The sequence below is a fragment of the Carassius gibelio genome, chromosome B3 (assembly GCF_023724105.1).
Source record: "Carassius gibelio isolate Cgi1373 ecotype wild population from Czech Republic chromosome B3, carGib1.2-hapl.c, whole genome shotgun sequence".
NCBI classification, from domain to species: domain Eukaryota; kingdom Metazoa; phylum Chordata; class Actinopteri; order Cypriniformes; family Cyprinidae; genus Carassius; species Carassius gibelio.
Window position 1 is genome coordinate 4,443,385 of NC_068398.1, and position 21,142 is coordinate 4,464,526.

Here is a 21,142-nt window from a genome sequence, read left to right on the forward strand (position 1 = left end):
AATATATATAAAGCAGTAAACTCATTACCTGTAGAATATTATTCTACTGGGTTACATGCTCCCCCTACTAAATATCTCATGTCCCAATGAGATTATTATTTTTTTTTTTTACATTTTAAAAGTGACTTTAGGCTCAGTATAAGCATTTACTTGAGCACAATATTTACACTGTGCCATAGGGTGACACCACAGGGTGTTACAGGGTTTCCTTTCTGACTCTTTTCCACCCTCTACATTTATCACCATACCTCTATGGACCAGTGTCAAAGGTCGGTTAGTGGGCCGGCCTAGGCTATCATAGCTCAGTCTGACAACTGGTCTTATGTTTCTCTTGGGGCGGCAATGAACGGTCTCTAATGCTTCTTTAGCATTAGCTATACCAGGCTCTCCCCATTCTAAACCAGGATCTCCCATTTCCTCAAGAATCTGATCTGAGGGATTTTCAGGGCTTTCTTCAGTGAACATTGGCTCTGCCATTTCTGCAAGAGATCTATCCAGTTCACCTCCAGGGCAAGCAGTTTCCTCCTCCCCTGCATTTTCTTCCAGTGCAACATGCGGTGTCTCAACCCTGTCCGGACAGTAATACCACAGGTTATCCTCTTCACTTTCAGAGTCAGAATCATTCCTCACAGCTGCATTTCTTTCTCTTAATCCTCTTCTCTGTTTTCTTTCCACAGATCTTTTCCTTGTCTCCGGTGGTGCAGAAACTTTCTTTGGTTCCCCAGTATCAGCCAACCTCACATTGTCTCCAACAGGTAAGAGATGGTCTCGGTGTAATGTTCTTGCACATCCCATGCCGGATTCAGGTTTCAGGCGATACACAGGTAAGTTCTTTAGTTGTTCCACCACCAGGTAAGGAACAGAATTCCACTTGTCGCAGAGTTTGTTCTTTCCAGTCAAGGCCAGATTTCTTATCAGCACACGATCTCCTACTGCCAAGGTCCGATGTTTCACTCGTTTGTCGTACAATCGTTTGTTTCTCTGCTGACTTTTCTGGGCAGTTTCAGTGGCTAACTGGTAAGCTCTCTGTAAGTCTGACTTCATTCTCTCCACATACTGTCGATGGCTTCCAACTCCCTTTCCATCAGGTGAAGTCCCGAAACACACATCCACCGGCAGACGAGCCTCTCTTCCGAACAGAAGATAATATGGTGAGTACCCAGTCGCCTCATTCTTAGTACAGTTGTAAGCATGTACCAGTCTGTTAATATGTTGACTCCATCTGTTTTTCTCTGAAGGATTTAGGGTACCAAGCATGGAAAGCAGTGTTCTGTTGAACCTTTCCGGCTGGGGGTCTCCTTGTGGATGGTAGGGAGACGTTCTGGATTTTCTGATTCCCAGCATACTCAGTAACTCTTTTATGATCCCACTCTCAAAATCTCGCCCCTGATCGGAGTGGATCTATGGGAAGGTAAGCCATAGTGCACAAAGAATTTGTCACACAGTATCTTGGCCACAGTCAACGCTTTCTGGTCCTTGGTGGTGAACGCTTGGGCGTAGCGTGTGAAATGGTCAGTTACGATGAGAACATTGCCAATACCTTTTGAATCAGGCTCGATTGAGAGGAAGTCGATGCACACCAAGTCAAACGGCCCACTGCTGGTCATGTGATTCAGGGGTGCAACTTTTTTAGGCAGTGTCTTTCTCGTTACACAACGGCCACAGTTCTTAACATACTGCTCTATGTATGCAGACATTTTAGGCCAATAGAAGCGATCTTTCAGGAGTTCAGTGGTTTTCTCTACTCCTAAATGGCCTGAGTCATCATGCAAGGAGCACAGTACTTCAGACCAGTACCTCTCTGGTAGGACGAGTTGTCTTTTCTCTCTACCACAGGAATTTTTGGTGACTCTGTAAAGAAGTTGACTCATGATCTTTAACTTGGGTCCCTGCCGCCGTAACAGAGCAATGGTTGCATTGGAACTCTTAGCAAGGGTAAGTATTCTCCCTGACTCCACTTCTCGCTTCACTGCACCAACTACAGGGTCCTCCTCTTGTGCTTTTCTCAAATCTGCATTAGTCAGCTGTTCCAGTTGACCCAGCCCCAAGGCTGTGGGACAAGAGAATGCCTCAGGTATACTCTGAGGTAAAACACCTAAGTGATCCACCAGTCTGGATGATGACTCTTCACTTTCAGTAGTCACAACTAGCTGACAGATGGCTCTTACTCCTGACTTGGGTATTTCCTTCCACTCAGAGCAAGCTGTGGATTCACAGGGGTAGCGAGACAACACATCTGCATCGATGTTATGACTTCCTGGCTTGTATTGTAAGCTAAAATTATAGGTTGCTAATGCAGCTAACCACCGATGACCTGTCGCACTCAGCTTAGCACTTGACAACACATAGGTAAGTGGATTGTTGTCTGTCTTCACCACAAACTGGGCACCATACAGATAGTCGTGGAACTTGTCCACAACCGCCCATTTCAGCGCCAAGAACTCCAGCTGATGAATGGGGTAATGTTGCTCGGAAGGACTTAGTTTTCTGCTTGCGTAGGCCACAGGCCTAAGTCCACCAGGATGCTCCTGATTCAGAACGGCACCCAGTCCACTGAGACTGGCGTCAACATGCAGTACATAGGGTTGGTTTGTATCTGCAAAAGCAAGTACTGGGGCATGTGTGAGACAGTAAATGATCTTATGGAAAGCTGCCGTACAGTCGTCATCCCAACGCTCTCCAAATGGCTCAGATGCTTTGAAATATTTCTTGCCATCTATCATCTTTTGGTTTTGCCCAGATGTTGGTGGGTAACCTTTAGTGAGCTCAGTCAAAGGCCTCACAATGGCAGAGTAATCCTTTATGAAACGCCGGTAAAATCCACAAAATCCCAGGAACGACCTCAATGACTTTAGGTCGGTGGGCATTTTCCAGCGTGTTACGGCTTCAATCTTGGCTGGGTCTGGTGATACGCCAGCAGCTGACACAATGTGACCCACATAACGGACTTGTGACTGACAAAACTGACACTTGTCAATCGAGACTTTCAAGCCACACTCACGCAGACGGTCTAGGACTTTTAATAGTCTCTCTTCGTGTTCTTCAAGTGTGCGTCCAAAGACAATGATGTCATCGAGGTAGACTATTACTTGGAGGAGGTGCATGTCTCCCACGGCTTTCTCCATTAGCCGTTGAAATGTGGCTGGAGCTCCAGTAATTCCTTGAGGCATCCGTTCAAACTGGAAGAATCCAAGGGGGCAGATAAACGCTGTCTTCTCTTTATCTTCCTCCGCCATGGCTATTTGATAATATCCACTACGGAGGTCCAGTACGGAAAACCATTTACTACCAGCCAAACAGTCCAGGGCATCATCGATCCTGGGAGTGGTGTACTGATCTGGGATGGTACGAGCATTTAGAGTTCGGTAGTCGATGCACATCCTTATTGCCCCACTCTTCTTCCGTGCTATTACTATGGGCGATGCGTATGGACTCCTTGACTCTTTGATAATTCCAGCCACTAACAGATCTTTGATGTGACGTCGTACATCCTCAATGTCTGCCGGCGCGATGCGTCTGGAGCGCTCTCTGAACGGTTTAGAGTCTTTCAATCTGATGTGATGCTCAACTCCTTCAGCTAATCCCACATCCCTCTCACTGGTAGAAAAAACATTACCTCTGGTAGACAACTTTTGACGCAATCTCCTTTCCCAGGCCTCAGGAATGGAAGACTCACCAAAGTTAAACAAGCTTGGGTCTACTGTTTGGGAGCTCTGTTCTCCAGAACTTACGGTGATCGTGTCTGTGGGATACACGTTGGCCATTACTGTTCCAGCAGGAATGGAGATATCTTTGGACGTCTCATTATGGATCAGGACTTGAATATTTCGTCCTCCCATTGCTGAAGAGGGAAGTACCACTGGAGTTATGAACGTTCCAGCTGGAAGACTATTCTCTTCAGGGGTGTCTACCACAAAGATCTCCTTTCTTAAAGGCTTGTCAGTCTCCACTTTACATACAGCACATACTTCTCCCCTTGGTGGAACTACGCAATCACCAGGTCCTATCCATCTGACTTTTCCATCAGATCTGTCGGGAACGGTTTCAGGCTCTTGTTTTGCCAGCTGGATTGCAGGGTGTTGAGTCTGGATTCTCAAAGCATGTGTAACACTGGATCCTTCAGCATCATGGCTAAGAGCAGCAAGGCGTTTGAAGAAACTGGCGTTCGTACCAATAATGACTGGCACTTGGGAGGGACCCTGGGGCTCAGGACATACGAGCGCCAAGATGGACAATGGCTCCTCCACCCCAGTGACAGAGGCAGGGAAGGTGACATCCACCACAATATACCCCTTGTATGGGTAACTGGACGAACTGAGACCCCATATGGACAATCCAGTCAGAGGGTGAATGGGCACATCTGGTAGGTTCCTTGAGTACCAGCTGTCAAACACTATCGTCACTTGTGATCCGCTGTCTAATAGTGCTTGACACCCACAGCCATTAAGCTTCACTTCTACAGTGGATGCTGGCCCTACTAGACCTTTGGGAAGGCGGCTGGAGTTGTAGATGTCTGTCTGGCTCTTTTTGGAGAAACAGGCCTGGTTTGATGCAGTTCTATCTTCACCCATCTCGTTCTTCCCACTCTTTGCCTGCCGCAAGGAACGAATCAGTTTTTGAATCACTTGATCAGAATTTGGTGGAGCTTGACACTTTGTTGCAATATGACCGTCGTCTCCACACCTGTAGCAGAAGTAGTCATCTCTTGTCCTGGCTGTCTTGTATCTTAAGGACGTGGAGGCAGACTGGGATGGTGTTGGCCGCTGTTCTGGAACATGAGGTGAGTATTGGGTAGAACTGACACTCAGAACTGCCAACTGCTGCTGTAAGTGTTGAACCTGTTTCTTTAACTCTTGGACTTCTGAATCATCCGTTTTTTCAGTCTTCTTGGTTGTTTTTTCATTTGTTTTAATCACTAATGATGAAGTAGACAAGGTTTTTGGTTCACCTCCACTTATTTGGCTTCTCAATTCTTCAATTTCGGCCTTAAGTTCTTGGATGACAGAGGTGCTGGCTCTTTCATCTTCATGGAATTGTATAGCTTTGGCTTTTGCAGACATTCTATGGCGAGCAGCTTCACTCTCTTCTGCCTCACGTATTTCCTTTAACAGACTTAGAAAAGAAGGTGGGTTATTTTTCCTCTCTCTCAGCCTCAATTGGAGCAACATCATGTCAGAATTAACAGCCCCTCTAATCAGTTGTTCTACTCGTACTTTGTCCACCAGTCTGAGGGACAGTCCCTCTCTTTCCACTACTTTGCTAAGAGTCTTCTCCATTCTTCTCAGAAATTCAGACAGAGCCTCCCCGGTGCCCTGGCGCATAAGACGAAACTTGAAGTATAAATCCTCACCAGATTCAGATGATCCAAATGTGCTCTCCAACGCTTCCAAATACTGCAAAGCACTTGCTTCAGGATCTGAAAATCGAACAGCTCTTATGATGTCCAATGCAGGTCCCTTGAGACTTTCCACAATTCTTCGTCTTTTTTCTTTTTCAGAGCAGTCACACTCAGTTATCATCAGCCTGGCTTGGTCCATCCAAGTTTCCATATTCTCCTCTCCCACAGGGGTTGGAACAATGGCTGACAAGGTGCGCAGGCGACGATAAGCGTTGCTGTCACTTGGGAGCTTTACTGTTTTTGCAAAGACCTCACCCATGGCGCGTATAATCGACTCAGGGGAACTGTCTGGGGCACTGTGAGGAGAAATCAAAGCTTGTATATCACTGAGAGACTTTCCTTCTTCCATCAAGAACTTTGCAAACTTTCCAGTAAATCCTCCAGTAGCTGCGTCAGATGCAGATTCCTGTGTCTGAATTACTATGACTGACCATGGCTCATTCTTTTCTCCCCAGGACACGTCAGTAGGTATGCGCTTCGGGTCAATGGCTTGTTTGCACTCACACAATACCAGCAGAGAACGTGAGGTAGGTCCTTCTCTCGTGTCTCTTACACGAACTCTTCCTAACGCTTTTACTGCTTCCATCGCCTCTTCAATTTCAGCCACTTCGGTGTGAACAGGTACATTTAAAAGCATTAAAGCATGAGTCTCATCAATGCCAGCCTCTTTACACCATTTGGCCAACTCTGCTTGGAGGAATGGGTCTTTTGTTAGAGCCATGACAACCTGTATGCAGTTCTCAGTCTCTTAAAATGCAACAACAGGGTATGCTTTAGATCAACTTCACTTTTTTTTCTTTCCTCCTTTCAGGAACGCAGTTGTGACTTGCCAGAGGGAGATCCCGGACGAGCCCCCACTTTGTGTAGCGCCCCCTACCTCTCTTGTTGATTAAATAGGGCAGCGCACCAGATTCATTAACTATGTGCCTACAGATGTTGAAGTTAGGCCCCTCTGGTGTCACAAATTAATTACTTCTCCTTCAGAAGTTATTAATAATTATGTACTATACTCAAATAATATATATATAATATATTATTTATATACTATAATACGTAGTCACACACAAACTCTTAGATAAGTAACAAAATATAAAGAATTTAATTAGAACAGAAACAGAAAGTCAAAGATAGAATTTGAATGCTGTGATGTATTCACACAATCACATAGAGTTTAGATCTGACCAAATTAAACCCCCAAAAGCTATATCTCAGGGGACAGGAGTACAAGAATGGTCTCTGTAACAAAACACTCAAAATTAAAAGAACGAGTGACTTCACTTGAAATGAAATGTACAAACTTATTCACTCCGGATGTCAGAAATCACTTAGAATATTCACAGTTAATAAGCATGCTGAATAAACACAATATGAAAGAAAATTAAACTTTGTGGGCCCACATAAACAAACCTAAACATCCACACACACACACACCGTTGCAGGCCTGGGTTGTAGCTTGTGTTCGTGGTGGCCGGGAAACTGACAAATAGCCCCTTCACTCTCCTGAGCAAAAACAAATCAACACTGGTACCTCAATTTGATGTGTGAAGCAAACCGCGATCCTGGATTCCTGTATTAGGCCTCCCGCAGCTCCTCGGGCTTGCTCTCTCTCGCCCGCCGAGGAAACGCTCCTCCCACGCAGCCAGAGGAACCCCAAATATCGCGGGTATTTGGGGCGCTATCAGGTCCTCAATTTCCCGCGTCGTGCCGGAAACAACACTCCTTCACGGGTCAATCGGTTCTGTTTAAATGTTCCGCTAATTTAACCGTCTGGTTCAGATGAATGACGTGTACAGGATATTAACGAACAGTCCGTGCGCGTGACTGACGATTAAAGATACCGGAATGCCGTATAAACACTCACAGCGAACTCACAATAACACAAAATAAATATAAATCAGGTCTTTCACACGGGATCAGTATTACCGTTCAAGATCTTAAACTGGTAAAAAAAACACAGATCATTCACCTCTCTGTTTTTCGGATACTGCGCGTCTCTCTCTTGTCAATCACACCCCTCAACAACCACTCAAAAACCAGAAGACATAGGCGAGGCAGGACTTAACTCTCGTGAACCAATAAAATAAAGAAAGACCTAACTTGTAGGTTAAAACTACGTATGTAAAACAAACTTGATATATGCTCGTGTTTTTAAAAGCATACACATTTATATCAATATATATAAAGCAGTAAACTCATTACCTGTAGAATATTATTCTACTGGGTTACATATTAAATAAACTATTTTTAAAATATGCTTTCAGTGCATTGTGACAAGCATAATTTCAAGCATGCAGTTAAAATTTGTCTAAAATATACTTAAAAATAAAGTTCAAATAAATAAACTTCTAAAATTCTACTTTAATTTCACTTTTAGTACATTTCTCTAAAATATAGTATAATAAAGTATAATAAATTAAATTTTTTTTAAAGTATATTAAAAGTCTTACTGAAAATTAGTACCAGAAGTATGTTGCTAATATACGTTTAATACATTTAAAGACTGTGTTATTTTTGGTTAGTATATTTGCAGTGTATTGTTTAAAATTAAAATATATTTGAAATACAAAAAAGTATGCTTTTTTTTTTACCAGGGTTTGCACCTACTAACTCTTGTAGTTTAATGTGCTGGTGTACCTAAACAACAAAACAGAATGGACAAGTTTCTTATTGTTTTTAGCCACTAATGGGGTGGTCTTGGACACTGTTTTTAGGATAGAAAACAAATTCCAAATATAACAAAGTAAATAAAGTATCAGTAAATTTGCTCAACTTTGAGAACTAGAACTTCTGAATTTTCCCTCAAGTTAGAATGGTGTAGCTTTTGCTATGGCGATGTTTCATAATGGGAAAGCAGTGTTTTGAGAACTTGTCCTTTGTTGGATAGTTTGTTTCCATCCAATTCCATAATGATCTTCTGCAAAACCTCGAAAGTGTACTTGAGTTCCTGGGGGTAGCTCAGGTTTAGTGCATAGCAGTGCTTTAAGTGGGCCGGTACGCACCGGTACTCAGTACCGCCACTTCCAAATATAGCTCTTGAGCGTACCGCCACCTCTCCGTGCGCCAGGAACGTGCTTTTATCGTACCGGTACGCTCATTTGGACATCTGTTTTAATAGAGGTTTTAGAGCGCCCTTCACAATGTAAGCTTCCTAATTCATCCCACTGAGAGCAGAGACTACATCGCCCACACACCCATGACTTTTACAAGTGAGAAGCGCATGCTTTGCTTTTGTCGCTGTCAGTAACAACTTTACGTGGGCGGAGAGAATTTGTGAAACGCGCACAATAATTCTAATACAGTGAACAACACTTAATATGCTCTCCTGGCTTCAGATTCTGAGTACTACAACAAAACGGTCAAAATCAGATGCAAACTAATGAAGTAATGCAGTAGCTCTTTCAGGCAGGGTGACCAGATGTCCCGAAAAATTCCGGACAGTCCCGAATCCCGAATCTGGCCCTAATTGTCCCGAAAATTATACTAAAGCAAAATCTTGAGTAGTTATTGTCTGATAAACATTAAAAACTGTCTGCGGAGGTTGTTCTGCAACCAGTCCCCGCCGGCTGCTCATTGGCTGAAGGATCTTTTTTCTAAGTTTTAAAAAAATACCGTAGGCGGCTAGGCACGAATTTAGATATTCATTTATCGAAATAATCTATATGCACAAAGACAATACGACCTTTTTATCCCCTTTTTGTTTTAAAGCTTGATGAAGAGAGCGCAAGTTGCTGCAGCTGCGAGGAGGACAGTGATGCACGCGTACAGGAGTGATTGACAGTTCGCGGCACTGTGTACAAAAAAATACTCCGCTACACAATTTTATATATATATAAAAAACACTATATATATATATATATATATATATATATATATATATATATATATATATATATATATATATATACACTATATATACACTGGCTTGGATGCATGTTAATCCCTTTGGGATTGTCTGTTTAAAAGTTAAGACAAATCTTTGTCATTTTATTTTACTATCATTTACTATTTTGTGTTTTCCTTTAATCAATTCAAGCTTCAAATTAATGTATATTTTAACCCAGGTAACCTACCTGAAGATGTCACAGAAGACATAATTTCGCCTGAATTTGTAAAAAACAGACCATTCCACTTTATATCTGTTAAAGAGATACTCCACTTTTTTTGGAAAAAAACTCCCCCAGAGTTAAACAGTTTTACAGATTTCGAATACATTCAGTCTAACTCCGGGTCTGTAAGTACCACTTTTAGCATAGCTTAGCATAGATCATTGATTCTTATGAGCTCATTAGCATTTCTTTCAAAATGACCAAAGAGTTTCAATATTTTTCCTATTTAAAACTCAACTCTTCTGTAGTTACATCGTGTACTAAGACCAATGGAAAATGAAAAGTTGCTATTTTTTAGTCAGATATGGCTAGGAACTATACTCTCATTCCTGCATAATAATCAAGGAACTGTGTGGCCATACCATGAGTGTAGCAGGCACAATTGATATTACGCAGCGCCCAAAAATAGTCCCCAGCTAGATGGGTAGACTTACAAAGTCACTGGCACTAAGTTTATGTTTTTTCACTGCGTAATATCAATTGCACCTGCTGCACCCATGTACAGCAGCACAGATCCTTGATTATTACACAGGAATGTTAGATCTTGTGATTCAAAATGGTACATTTGTGTCTCAGTTGTCAGTATTTGATTTTGGGCTATCCGATCACTTAGCTATACTATTCAATTTGGAGATACCTAACATACCTACTTCTACTTCCCGTACTACCGCATGTGGAGATCTGTCGCGCCCACTGACTTCTTAGAATTTATTGATTCTTGTACTAGCTGTATTTTACCATCTAATGAATTTGATGACAAAGTAAATAGACTGTACAAAATTCTTTCATCCGGCTGAAGTCACGTGCTGTCTCTTTTAAACGATCTGCCCCGTGGTATAACGATGATTTGCATGCAATGAAAACTCAGTGTCGCAAAATGGAGCACAGATGGCTCTCTACTAGTGTAACTGTGTATCATCAGGCCTGGAAAGAAAGCTAGGGTAATATACGACTGAAATTATATCGGCAAGGTCTACTCACCTTTCCCAGATTATGTCAAGTAATCAAGATAACCCTAAAAAATTGTTTAATTCAATCAACAATCTTTTGAACAGAATAATATTTCCAATGTTTCTGCTTCTGATCAATTATGTAACAGGTTTCTTGTGTTTTTTGGTAATAAGATTAAGGGGATAAGAGATCAGATTACTACTACAAATACATGCGTTACCCCAAAATTAAATAATATAGAATTCTCTGTTTATCTTTCAGAATTCTTCACATTAGATGCTCAATCCCTGTGTAGTGTGGTTTTAAAAATGAAAGCTACCACCTCAAATGTTGACCCCCATACCATCTATGTTGTTTCAGTCATGCTTTTCTTCATTGTGTCCAACTATTTTGAGTATTATAAATGACTCTCTGTCTTCTGGTGTTGTGCCATCAGCACTTAAAATTGCCGCTGTAACCCCTATTCCAAAAACAAATAGCCGTGATTTTGAGAATCTAACAAATTTTCGTCCCGTCTCTAATCTCCCTTTTATGGCTAAAATCTTAGAACGTATTGTTACATCATAATTGCTCTCTCATCTTTCTGTAAATAACCTCTATGGACCTCTACAATCTGAGTTCCGTAAAATGCATAGCACTGAGACAGCATTAGTTAAAGTCACAAATGACTTAGGGGAGAGCAGGGGCGAAAGTACCATTTTTCAGAAAAACTTCATTTTAAAAGATAATGTTGTATACAGAGATATATTTCTGCTGTGGCCAGTAACTCAGAAGTGTGGTCTAACAATACCAGGTGGTATTTTGTAGAAATGTAGAAAGACTTCAGTATAATTTCACTTTGAACATAAGTTGAACATTGTTACTTTCGACCCCATCGGTTGGGACGAAAGTAACACACAGGTGGGTCAAAAGTAACACAACAATATAAGCTAGATTTTTTTCTGTTAGTCTTATTTTTCTTAAGTATACCTGATTGTGACCTTGTTAATAAATAACTGCAAACATATTTTGTCCTTTATCTTTGCAAAAAAAAATATTAAATTACATCATATTACTTCATATTTTCATTTCATTTTAAATTTAAGTTTAATCAGATGTCTTAAAACCTGACTGTATTTTTTTTTATCAATTTCAATGTATTTTTATATTTAAAAAAAAATTCAACAGAATGTACAATATAAAAATGTAATTACATTAGCATAATAAAAAAAAACTCTAAACATAATGTAACAGTAGGCCTATTTATGTTTCCATCCAGTTGTTTTAATGCATAAATTGAAAATGTGCATTAAAACATCTGGAAACACTGCAAATTCATAGGTGGAGGTGTAAAGGCTAAGATATGGCTAAAACCCAGATATAAATGTGACGTTGCAGCTGCCCAGAGAGTGATGTTCCTTTATGTCCAGAAACACCCTCTCAAAAACATCTGGATAAAACCAGACCTCTGTCTGTCTTTCTTAACCTCACTCAGACATATTCTTTTGGTATAATATGACATAAACATTTTAATAAATAATGCAAGACACAGAAATTCACAATATAGCTTGCACTGGAACAAAATAAATAATTTTTGTGACTGTAGCGGGACAAAAGTAACAACTGTTACTTTCGTCCCGACAGGAACTCCTGAACTTTAAACTCGATTTAATTTTATATAAAAAAAATCTGAAAATGCAAACTTTAGGATGTGTTAAAGCACTAAATAACCTGTAGATTGATCATTACTTTGACACATGAAACAAGAAAAACAACACGACTAATAAAAAAAAATTACTGCTTCAATAATTTACTTTTTGTACTCGAAAACAGTTTTACGGACCTAACTTCGGAAAACGATGAGGAAATCACATGATATTTCTCAGCTCCGTCAAGGATTGCATGCTGAACATGCTGTCATATCTGGGAATGCAAATGCAGAAAGAGGCTCGGAGAAAATCGCTTTGTTACTTTCGTCCCGTGTTACTTTCGCCCCGGTTCTCCCCTATTGATGGCTTCCGATTCAGGATGCTAATCAGTACTGATTTTGCTTGATCTCAGTGCCACTTTTGAAACTATTGATCATTGTACCTTACTTTCTTGCCTAAAGTCTGTCTTTGGTGTATCAGACTCTGCTCTGAGTTGGTTTAAGTCTTATCTCTCAGATCGAAAACAATTAGTTGTGCTGGGTGGCTGCAGATCTGAGGTTGGCGTGATAAAATTGGGTGTACCTCAGGGTTCAATTTTAGGTCCTTTACTTTTTAGTCTTTATATTTTTCCTCTTGGCCAACTTTTGAGGTTTCTTAGTCTTGATTTGATCTTCATGAACGTAATACTGTTAAAGTTTCTTTTTTCATCTCAGAAATATATCCAGATTACGGTCCATGCTGCCTTTTTCTGTAGCTGAAAAAATTATCAATACTCTGGTTTTCTCTAGAATTCATTATTGCAATGCCTTGTTAGCAGGAGCATCAAAATTTATTTTGAACAAACTTCAGTGGGTACAAAACTTCACTGGGTACAAGACATAGAGATCATATAAAACCTATTTTAGAGACCTTAGATTGGCTGCCTGTCAAATGTTGTGTTGATTTTAAGATCCTTATGTTGACCTACAAGGCATTAAATGGACTTGCTCCTCAGTATCTTTCTGAGCTTTTAATACCTTACATTCCAACACGTAATCTTCGCTCGGCCGACGCTAGTCTTTTAGTTGTTCCGGTAACGCACCTAAAAACAATGATTGATAAGGCATTCTCTTCAGTTGCCCCAGAGTTATAGAATTCTCTGCCTTCGGAAATTAGAAATACACCATCCTTGAAAATGTTTAAATCTTTACTTAAAACATATTATTTTAAGGAAGCATTTAGGTGAAAGAGGATTTTTGTGATTGCTTACCTGATGTATTGTATAGGTTTAATATATGTCTTGGATACTTTTTTAATTGTTTTTAGGTTTGTAAAATTGTTTCTAATACTTTCTGTATTGTGTTTATCATGCCAATTTTATTTATCTTAATTTTGCTTATGTGAGTGCTCTGAGAATTGACTTTTAAAAGCGCTATACAAAAAAAAATAATAATAAATAAAATAATAAAGACTTTATACACATCGTTTTGTTTGCATTTAGATGTATGAAAACAGATTTTATCTTACCTTTTCCAAATGAACTCCAGGCACGACAGCCAAGTTCTTCACGTGCAATCTCGTTATTTTCCCGGGTTTGTCATCTCATGTGATCTCCTGTGATCTGGCTAGTCCATTTTCGGTGCAAGATCAGTCTGACTATATTGAATCTCGTTATCTCAACATGACTGAATTTAACAAATTTTAATTTGATAAATTTCATGCTTATACTACATGATTTTATCATGTTCATCTTTGAAATATGAAATTATTTTGAAAAAATTACACGTTACCCTTTTTTTATGTAACAACCAGCTAAGTTCCTTTTTTTGAGTGTATATGAATGTATATATGTATATATTTAAATTTTCCATCTCTTCAAGCTCTGACACTTTATTGAAGGTTTTAGATTGTAATGATTTGTAAATTAACAGTTTTCTCTGTAAAACATTTACTGCTTTCATTGTAATAATCTAGGAAAAATCTGTAAACCTTTAAAAACAAATAAAAAACAAAAACAAAAAAAAAAACAGTATATATATATATATATATATATATATATATATATATATATACTGCTATAGTAAAATTAATTACAGTAAATTAAAATTACAGTAAAATTAAAGTAAATTATCTTAAACCTGTAAAGATTTTTTTTTTTTAAAAAACAAACTCAAGTATACAATTCAAGTATATTATCTTATTTTCATAAAAAAGAAGACATCCGTAAAATAGCATTGTTTAACTTTTAATGAAAATTTCTGTAAAATTATTGTTTTTGCACTTTATTTGAATTAATTTTAAGGTTTTTGTTTTGGTTCTGTTGTTTGTAGAGAGTATTTTATTGTAATACTGTATTCATCACTATTTCCTCTCTGTGCTGTGAGTTCTTCCTCCCTGCAAAATAATTTAATACAAAAGCATTTTCTGAGCTGTCATGATTGCACATTGTTACAGCTCAATGTGAATCACTTCAAAAACTCACCAGCTCTTCTTGCACAGATGATCTGAAGAAGAATCACAGTAGGAGCAGCAAACACTGCACACTCAACAATAATCACAATCACTGCAGGAAAGATGAGACTCAATCTGTGAAACAGGGAATCAAACCAAAGGTATAAAACAATGAACAATGTAAAGACGTGTGGTACCTCTGAATATTGAACCAGCAGAACTGACTTCAGTTTCTGTTGGATATATGATCACGTTTGTTAGTTAAGGACAAACATAATAAACATAGAAACCAAATGTCAATATCATGAAATACTTGAGCTTCATATCACAGAAATGATGAATGAACCTCCACTGCTTAGTGAGTTTATCATCTATTATTTAGCACCCTTTAATGCTCAAAAATGCACTGGTTACCGTATGACAACATGAAACAATTTATGCCTCATTTATATGCAACCCTTCAGTTTGTCCTGAATGAATGACATTATTAATCCTCAAGTCATGTTTTTGTATCAGATAGTCTTCTGAAAGTAGGTTATGAAAGTTTGTTTCTCACCTGAGATCTTGACAGTGTATGAGACTGAGGTCTTCAGTTGATCTCTGTGAGTAACTTCACATCTCCACTCTCTGTTGTGATCTTCATTCAGGATTGTTGTATTCAGAGAGATGATACAGTGACCTGGAGCTGATATCTGATTTCTGGAGTCTGATCTCATCTGTTTAACACCAGCCTGATTCACCCAGAACAACTCAATTTGCTCAGAACGGATCAAATGAACACAAGAGACTCGAGGATATGAATACAACTGACAGAAGAGAGTCACAGAGCGGCCTGCACTGATCTCAGATGAAGAGACTGAAACACAAAATAACACACACATCACACAGTTTACAAGCATCCTGAGAGATTAAATGAAGAGTTTGCCCTTTTTAAAATGACCACATAATCATAAAATTACCATGAAGAACATGCACAAAAACACGAGCATCAGGACCTTGTTGTTGATTATTCACATATTGTCTGCAGGTGTAAAGTCCATAATCTTCTTTTGTGACGCTCTTGATGTTCAGAGAGCAGTCAGACCCCAGACTCAGTCTCTCATGTTTCTCTGTGTGTTTCTTCTTTCTCCCTCCAGCAAACAGTTCAACTCCTGATGAATAACTGTTATAGTTCCATGTAGTTGAGTTACAGTCAGGAAGAGCATTATTACAGGGCAGACGGACATCTTCACCAGAACTGATGAACACATGAGCATCATCCACTCCACTGAGACCTGAAACACCAGAACACATGAGTGATTATTATACTATATATTAATAAATGATGATATAAAACATATCAGAATGAAAAGCAGAATATTCAAATCTTTTTCCTTACTTCATGCAAACAACACACTCTTCAGAATAAACAGAATAAACTCTTCAGTTTTTCTTGATCAGAGAGCTGTTCGAATCACAAACACACTCTTAACATGAAGATAATTCAGCATCAGATGTTTGAGTGTGAAAGTGTCTAGTTTTAGTGCGTTCAGGAATAATGCAGTATGTTCTGTTTGTAACACAATAATAAACTAATCATGTTCAGATGAACTCTTTCTCAGATTAATTCACTAACTGTCTTGAAGAGAAAACACAGATGTCTTTACCTGTGAGAAGTGAAGAGAGAAAGATCAGTCCCAGCAGACACAAGTGACACTTATCAGCCATCTTCTCTTTCTGTCAGTCTTCCTCTTCATTATATTCTCTCAACTCTTTCTCTAAATACTCTCAGCTCTTCCTGTGGTTTTTAACTTCCTCTGATCTACAGACTGAGTGTTGAAATGTACAAGAGTTGTTATATAGTGACACAATGCCAGTCATGATGGAGAAGTGTTGCTTCACATTACTCTTGAAAAAATCCATTCAAATTCATACTTTCCTACTCCACAGCACTAGAATTCTTCTAGACTCTTTTAGAAACTGATTGTCATCTGCATTAGAGACAGTTTGATCATAACTGTTCTCATGTCATTATTTTTCAGATGTCAGAAGAGAGACAGATGACTCTGTCGTGAGTTTTGTTGATATATGAGTTATTAATAACCATAAGCTCCACAGAAGACTGACTCTGAAATATCACACTCTTATTAGTCACATTAGATCAGCACAAGTTAGTGTATTTCTACTGTTTCTGCTCTAAAGCACACAGTCAACTTTCTGCCTCTGTGAACAAGAACCATCACAAATCAGACAAATAATTATATAGAAACCACATGAGCAGAGGAATATGAACCATGACTCCTGATGGTTTGATTCAGTGCCATTATAATAATAACAGTGTCTTTCACACGTTAAGAAACAATCTCTGATTTATTTGTAGTTATTGCTGATTCTGGTCAGTTTGGTGTGTTTTGTACAGTAGCAGTCTCCGTGTGCTTATTATAAATTCAGGATCTGCAGGTTTGCACAAAGTAAAAAAAAAAAAAAGGTAGAGATTTTTACTCGCTTAGATAATTCTCATTAAATCATCTAGGGTCGGTTGTTCAAAAGTGATCTGGTCAGGTTTCAGGGTATAGCTTTAGATTACAACCAGCCACGCACTGTGTAAGTGAACAAAAATTACAACATACATTTTTTATAATTATAGTGTAGCTACCTATTCAGTACTGTCTTGTAGGTATAGGAGAATAATATGATAAGTTTGGGGAATAAAAGCGTAACTATAATAAATAAATATGTAAAATAACTATAAATAAATATGTAAATTTACAAATTATTTCTACTGTAAATATTTTGAAACTAAGGGGTACCTATTCTAATTTTACTTTGTATGTATGACCTTGTATTGTTTTTTGTTGTTGAATAAAAGACATCAATACCTCATGCTCACATGCCAGTGTAGCCTTTTATATTATTGCCCCACGACTTTTATTAAATACAGTTTGAATACTGAATTGCTACATTATATTTTCCAGCAACGAGAGGATACAATCACTGTTTTTAAGTAAACTTACTTCTAAAAAGAACAGACGCGAATACACACAACTTCCATTTCTCTCTCTCTCTCTCTCTCTCTGTAACGCCAGATAAAAGAGGAGGAAGCAATTGCAGGCAATCAGATGTTGTTTATTGATAAAGAGTGTCCAGAGTGTTGGCAATGGCAAGGAAGGTCTACGGTGGCGTGAGAAGAGCGGGATGGTGAAGTCAGCGGTGCAGGTGAAGGTGGTCAATGGTTGGAACCAGGAACAGACCGGAACACTGACACGCGGACGACAACTCGAATCCAAACCAGCACACAAACACGGAGGACGGTAATCCAGCTAGTGCATGGAGACATAAGAGAGGATCTGACAACAGAGAGAGAGCGAGGTGAGTATAAGTAGCAGAGGTATGATGACGATCAGCTGGAGCGAGACAATCAACACCCAGGTGATGACAATCAACTAAACGAGCACATGGAGACAACGTAAGTACAAAAACAATAACAAAACATGACACGGAGGAAACACTGGATTTCCTACCGTGACAGTACCCTCTCCCCTAGGACGTCACCTGACGTTCCCAGCCTGCTTTACCTGTAGATTGTAATCATCTATAAGGTGGTGATCCAATATGTCCCGAGCAGGAACCCAGCTCCTCTCCTCCGGACCGTAACCTTCCCAATCCACCAAGTACTGAAAACCGCGTCCCCTCCGTCTAGAGTCCAGAATACGATTAACCAAATAGGTGGTTTCCCCATTAACGAGACGAGGCGGGGGGGGAACCGGAGCAGGCGGATTAAGACGGGAAGAAATCACCGATTTAATTTTGGAGACGTGGAACACGGGATGAATCCTCCTGTACGCCGGAGGAAGGCTAAGACGCACGGTAACCGGATTAATAATCTTGGTAATAGAAAACGGGCCAATAAATTTGGGAGCAAGTTTGTTAGAAACGGACCGCATAGGAATATTCTGGGTAGAAAGCCACACTCTTTGACCGACGACGTAACGGGGAGGCTTCGACCGGTGGCGATCGGCCTTAGCCTTGGTGCGCGACCTAGCCTGGAGCAGAGCTCTGCGAGCTCTGGTCCAGGTGCGGTGACACCTCTGGACTAATGCGTGTGCGGAGGGGACCGAAACCTCGGATTCCGTACTGACAAAATTAGGTGGTTGGTACCCTAAACTACACTTAAATGGAGACATGCCCGTAGATGACACTGGCAAAGAATTGTGTGCGTACTCCACAACTGAGAGTTGCTGACACCAGGACGAAGGATTATTGGAAACCAAACATCGCAAAACCCTCTCGACATCCTGATTGGCTCGTTCGGTTTGACCATTGCTCTAGGGATGGAACCCGGAATAAAGACTAACAGTCGCTCCTAACAATTTACAAAATTCTCGCCAAAATTTGGACACAAATTGGGGACCCCTGTCAGAAACCACGTCTGTCGGGAGGCCATGTATGCGGAAGACGTGGTCAATGACAGCTACCGCTGTTTCCTTGGCTGAAGGTAATTTGGGCAAGGGAATAAAATGAGTCGCCTTCGAGAACCGGTCCACTACGGTTAAAATCACCGTATTGCCTTTAGAGGGCGGGAGGGCGGTGATAAAATCTAGCGAAATGTGGGACCAGGGTCTTGAAGGGACAGACAGCGGTAAGAGTAACCCATCTGGAGGTCGATTGGAAGTCTTACCAATAGCGCAAACTGAACAAGCCAAGACGAAATCGTGGACGTCACGAGCCATACCAGGCCACCAAAATCGTTGCTTGACCAGAAATCTAGTTCTACTAACCCCTGGGTGACAAGCAACACTGGAACAATGACCCCACTGGAGAACGTCTGACCGTAACCTCTCCGGCACAAACAATCGGTTCGGTGGGCAACGAGCCGGGGGCGTTACCCCTTCTAAGGCGGTCAACACCTTCGATTCGACCTCCCACCTGAGCGCGGAGATAATGATGGTCCCCGGTAAAATGGGCTCGGGAGTAGCAGTACGATCGGAACGCTCAAAAAGACGGGATAAAGCATCGGGTTTGATGTTTTTGGAACCCGGCCGGTAAGAAAGTGTAAAATCGAAACGACCGAAAAACAATGCCCACCGAGCCTGCCTGGAGTTAAGTCTTTTGGCGGTTCTAATGTATTCGAGATTCTTATGGTCCGTCCATACAATGAAAGGTACACCCGACCCCTCAAGCCAGTGACGCCATTCTTCCAGTGCAAGTTTGACTGCCAACAACTCTCGATTGCCAATGTCATAATTAACTTCTGCAGGAGATAAACGGTGAGAATAATACGCGCACGGATGCACCTTTCCGTCTGAGGATGCGCGTTGGGATAACACTGCTCCTACCCCCACCTCTGACGCGTCGACCTCCACTATGAATTGACGTGAGCGATCAGGGGTGACGAGAATGGGAGCTGAAACAAAGCAGCTTTTCAGTTTGGCAAACGCAGCCTCAGCTGCGTCTGACCACCTGAACGTCAAACTAGGGGAGGTCAAGGCGGTCAGAGGAGCGGCTAGTTGGCTGAAATTGCGAATGAAACGCCGGTAAAAATTGGCGAACCCCAGAAATCTCTGCAGGGCCTTGCGAGACTCTGGGGATGGCCAATTTACCACAGCCTTAACCTTCTCAGGATCCATGCGAACACCCTCAGTCGAAATGATGTGTCCTAGAAAAGAAACAGACTGTGCATGAAAAACGCATTTCTCCGCCTTGACAAACAATCCATTCTCTAGCAACCGCAGAAGCACTCGTCGTACGTGTTGCACGTGTTCCTGGAGAGACGAAGAAAAGATCAATATGTCATCCAGGTAAACATATATGAACAGATCGACCATGTCTCGCAACACGTCATTAACGAGTGCTTGAAAGACTGCCGGCGAGTTGGTTAGCCCGAACGGCATAACGCAGTACTCAAAATGGCCTCTAGGGGTGTTAAAGGCAGTCTTCCACTCATCCCCCTCCCTGATGCGGACCAAATGATAAGCATTACGTAAGTCCAATTTAGTGAAAACGGATGCTCCCTGCAACCTCTCAAAAGCTGAAGACATAAGCGGCAAAGGATAGGTGTTCTTTACCGTTATGTTGTTCAGCCCTCGGTAGTCAATGCAAGGTCGCAAGGATCCGTCCTTCTTTCCCACAAAAAAGAACCCCGCCCCCGCTGGAGAAGAGGAAGGGCGGATAAACCCCGTTGCTAGAGAACTGGATATATATTTCTCCATGGCCGCCGTCTCTGGAACAGACAAAGAATATAACTTGCCCTTAGGCGGAGAAGTACCTGGCAATAACTCTATCGCACAGTCATAGGGACGATGAGGAGGAAGAGAATCAGCACGAGACTTACTGAACACCTCCTTCAGGTCGTGGTACTCCGCGGGCACGCTAGCCAAATCCACTGCTTCCCCCTGAAACACAGACTCAGAAACATTAACACCAGCAGACAAAAGACAAGACAAATGACATTCCTCGCTCCAGCTAACCACAGATCCAAGGCGCCAATTGATGCTGGGGTTGTGTTTCTGAAGCCAGGTGTGACCGAGAACGATGGGGGATTGAGGTGAGTCCGTAATGTAAAATGATATCTCCTCAGTATGATTGCCAGATGTGGTGAGGGAAACAGGTAAGGTGGTCTGAGTGATGACAGGTAGTCTGTGTCCATTGAG

The 21,142-nt window shown here is 40.8% G+C and overlaps 1 protein-coding gene and 1 long non-coding RNA gene across 2 annotated transcripts in view; both read right to left on the minus strand.

Moving 5' to 3' along the window:
- Nucleotides 1-16,273, minus strand: part of LOC127952595 (contactin-3-like) — a 271,167-nt gene extending 254,894 nt beyond the window's left edge. The window contains exons 1-3 of the mRNA XM_052551235.1: nucleotides 16,160-16,273; nucleotides 15,473-15,787; nucleotides 15,070-15,381 (exon numbers count right to left, since the gene is read on the minus strand). Coding sequence (XP_052407195.1) covers nucleotides 15,070-15,381; nucleotides 15,473-15,787; nucleotides 16,160-16,220 — 688 coding nt within the window. The 5' untranslated portion in view covers nucleotides 16,221-16,273. The remainder of the gene's footprint in view (nucleotides 1-15,069; nucleotides 15,382-15,472; nucleotides 15,788-16,159) is intronic.
- Nucleotides 16,274-17,597: 1,324 nt separating this feature from the next.
- LOC127952636 (uncharacterized) lies at nucleotides 17,598-18,804 on the minus strand. The gene is made up of 2 exons (XR_008153003.1): nucleotides 18,579-18,804; nucleotides 17,598-18,511 (listed from the first exon to the last, which is right to left on the minus strand). It is a non-coding gene; the product is annotated as an uncharacterized LOC127952636 (long non-coding RNA).
- Between the last annotated feature and the right edge of the window lie 2,338 nt (nucleotides 18,805-21,142).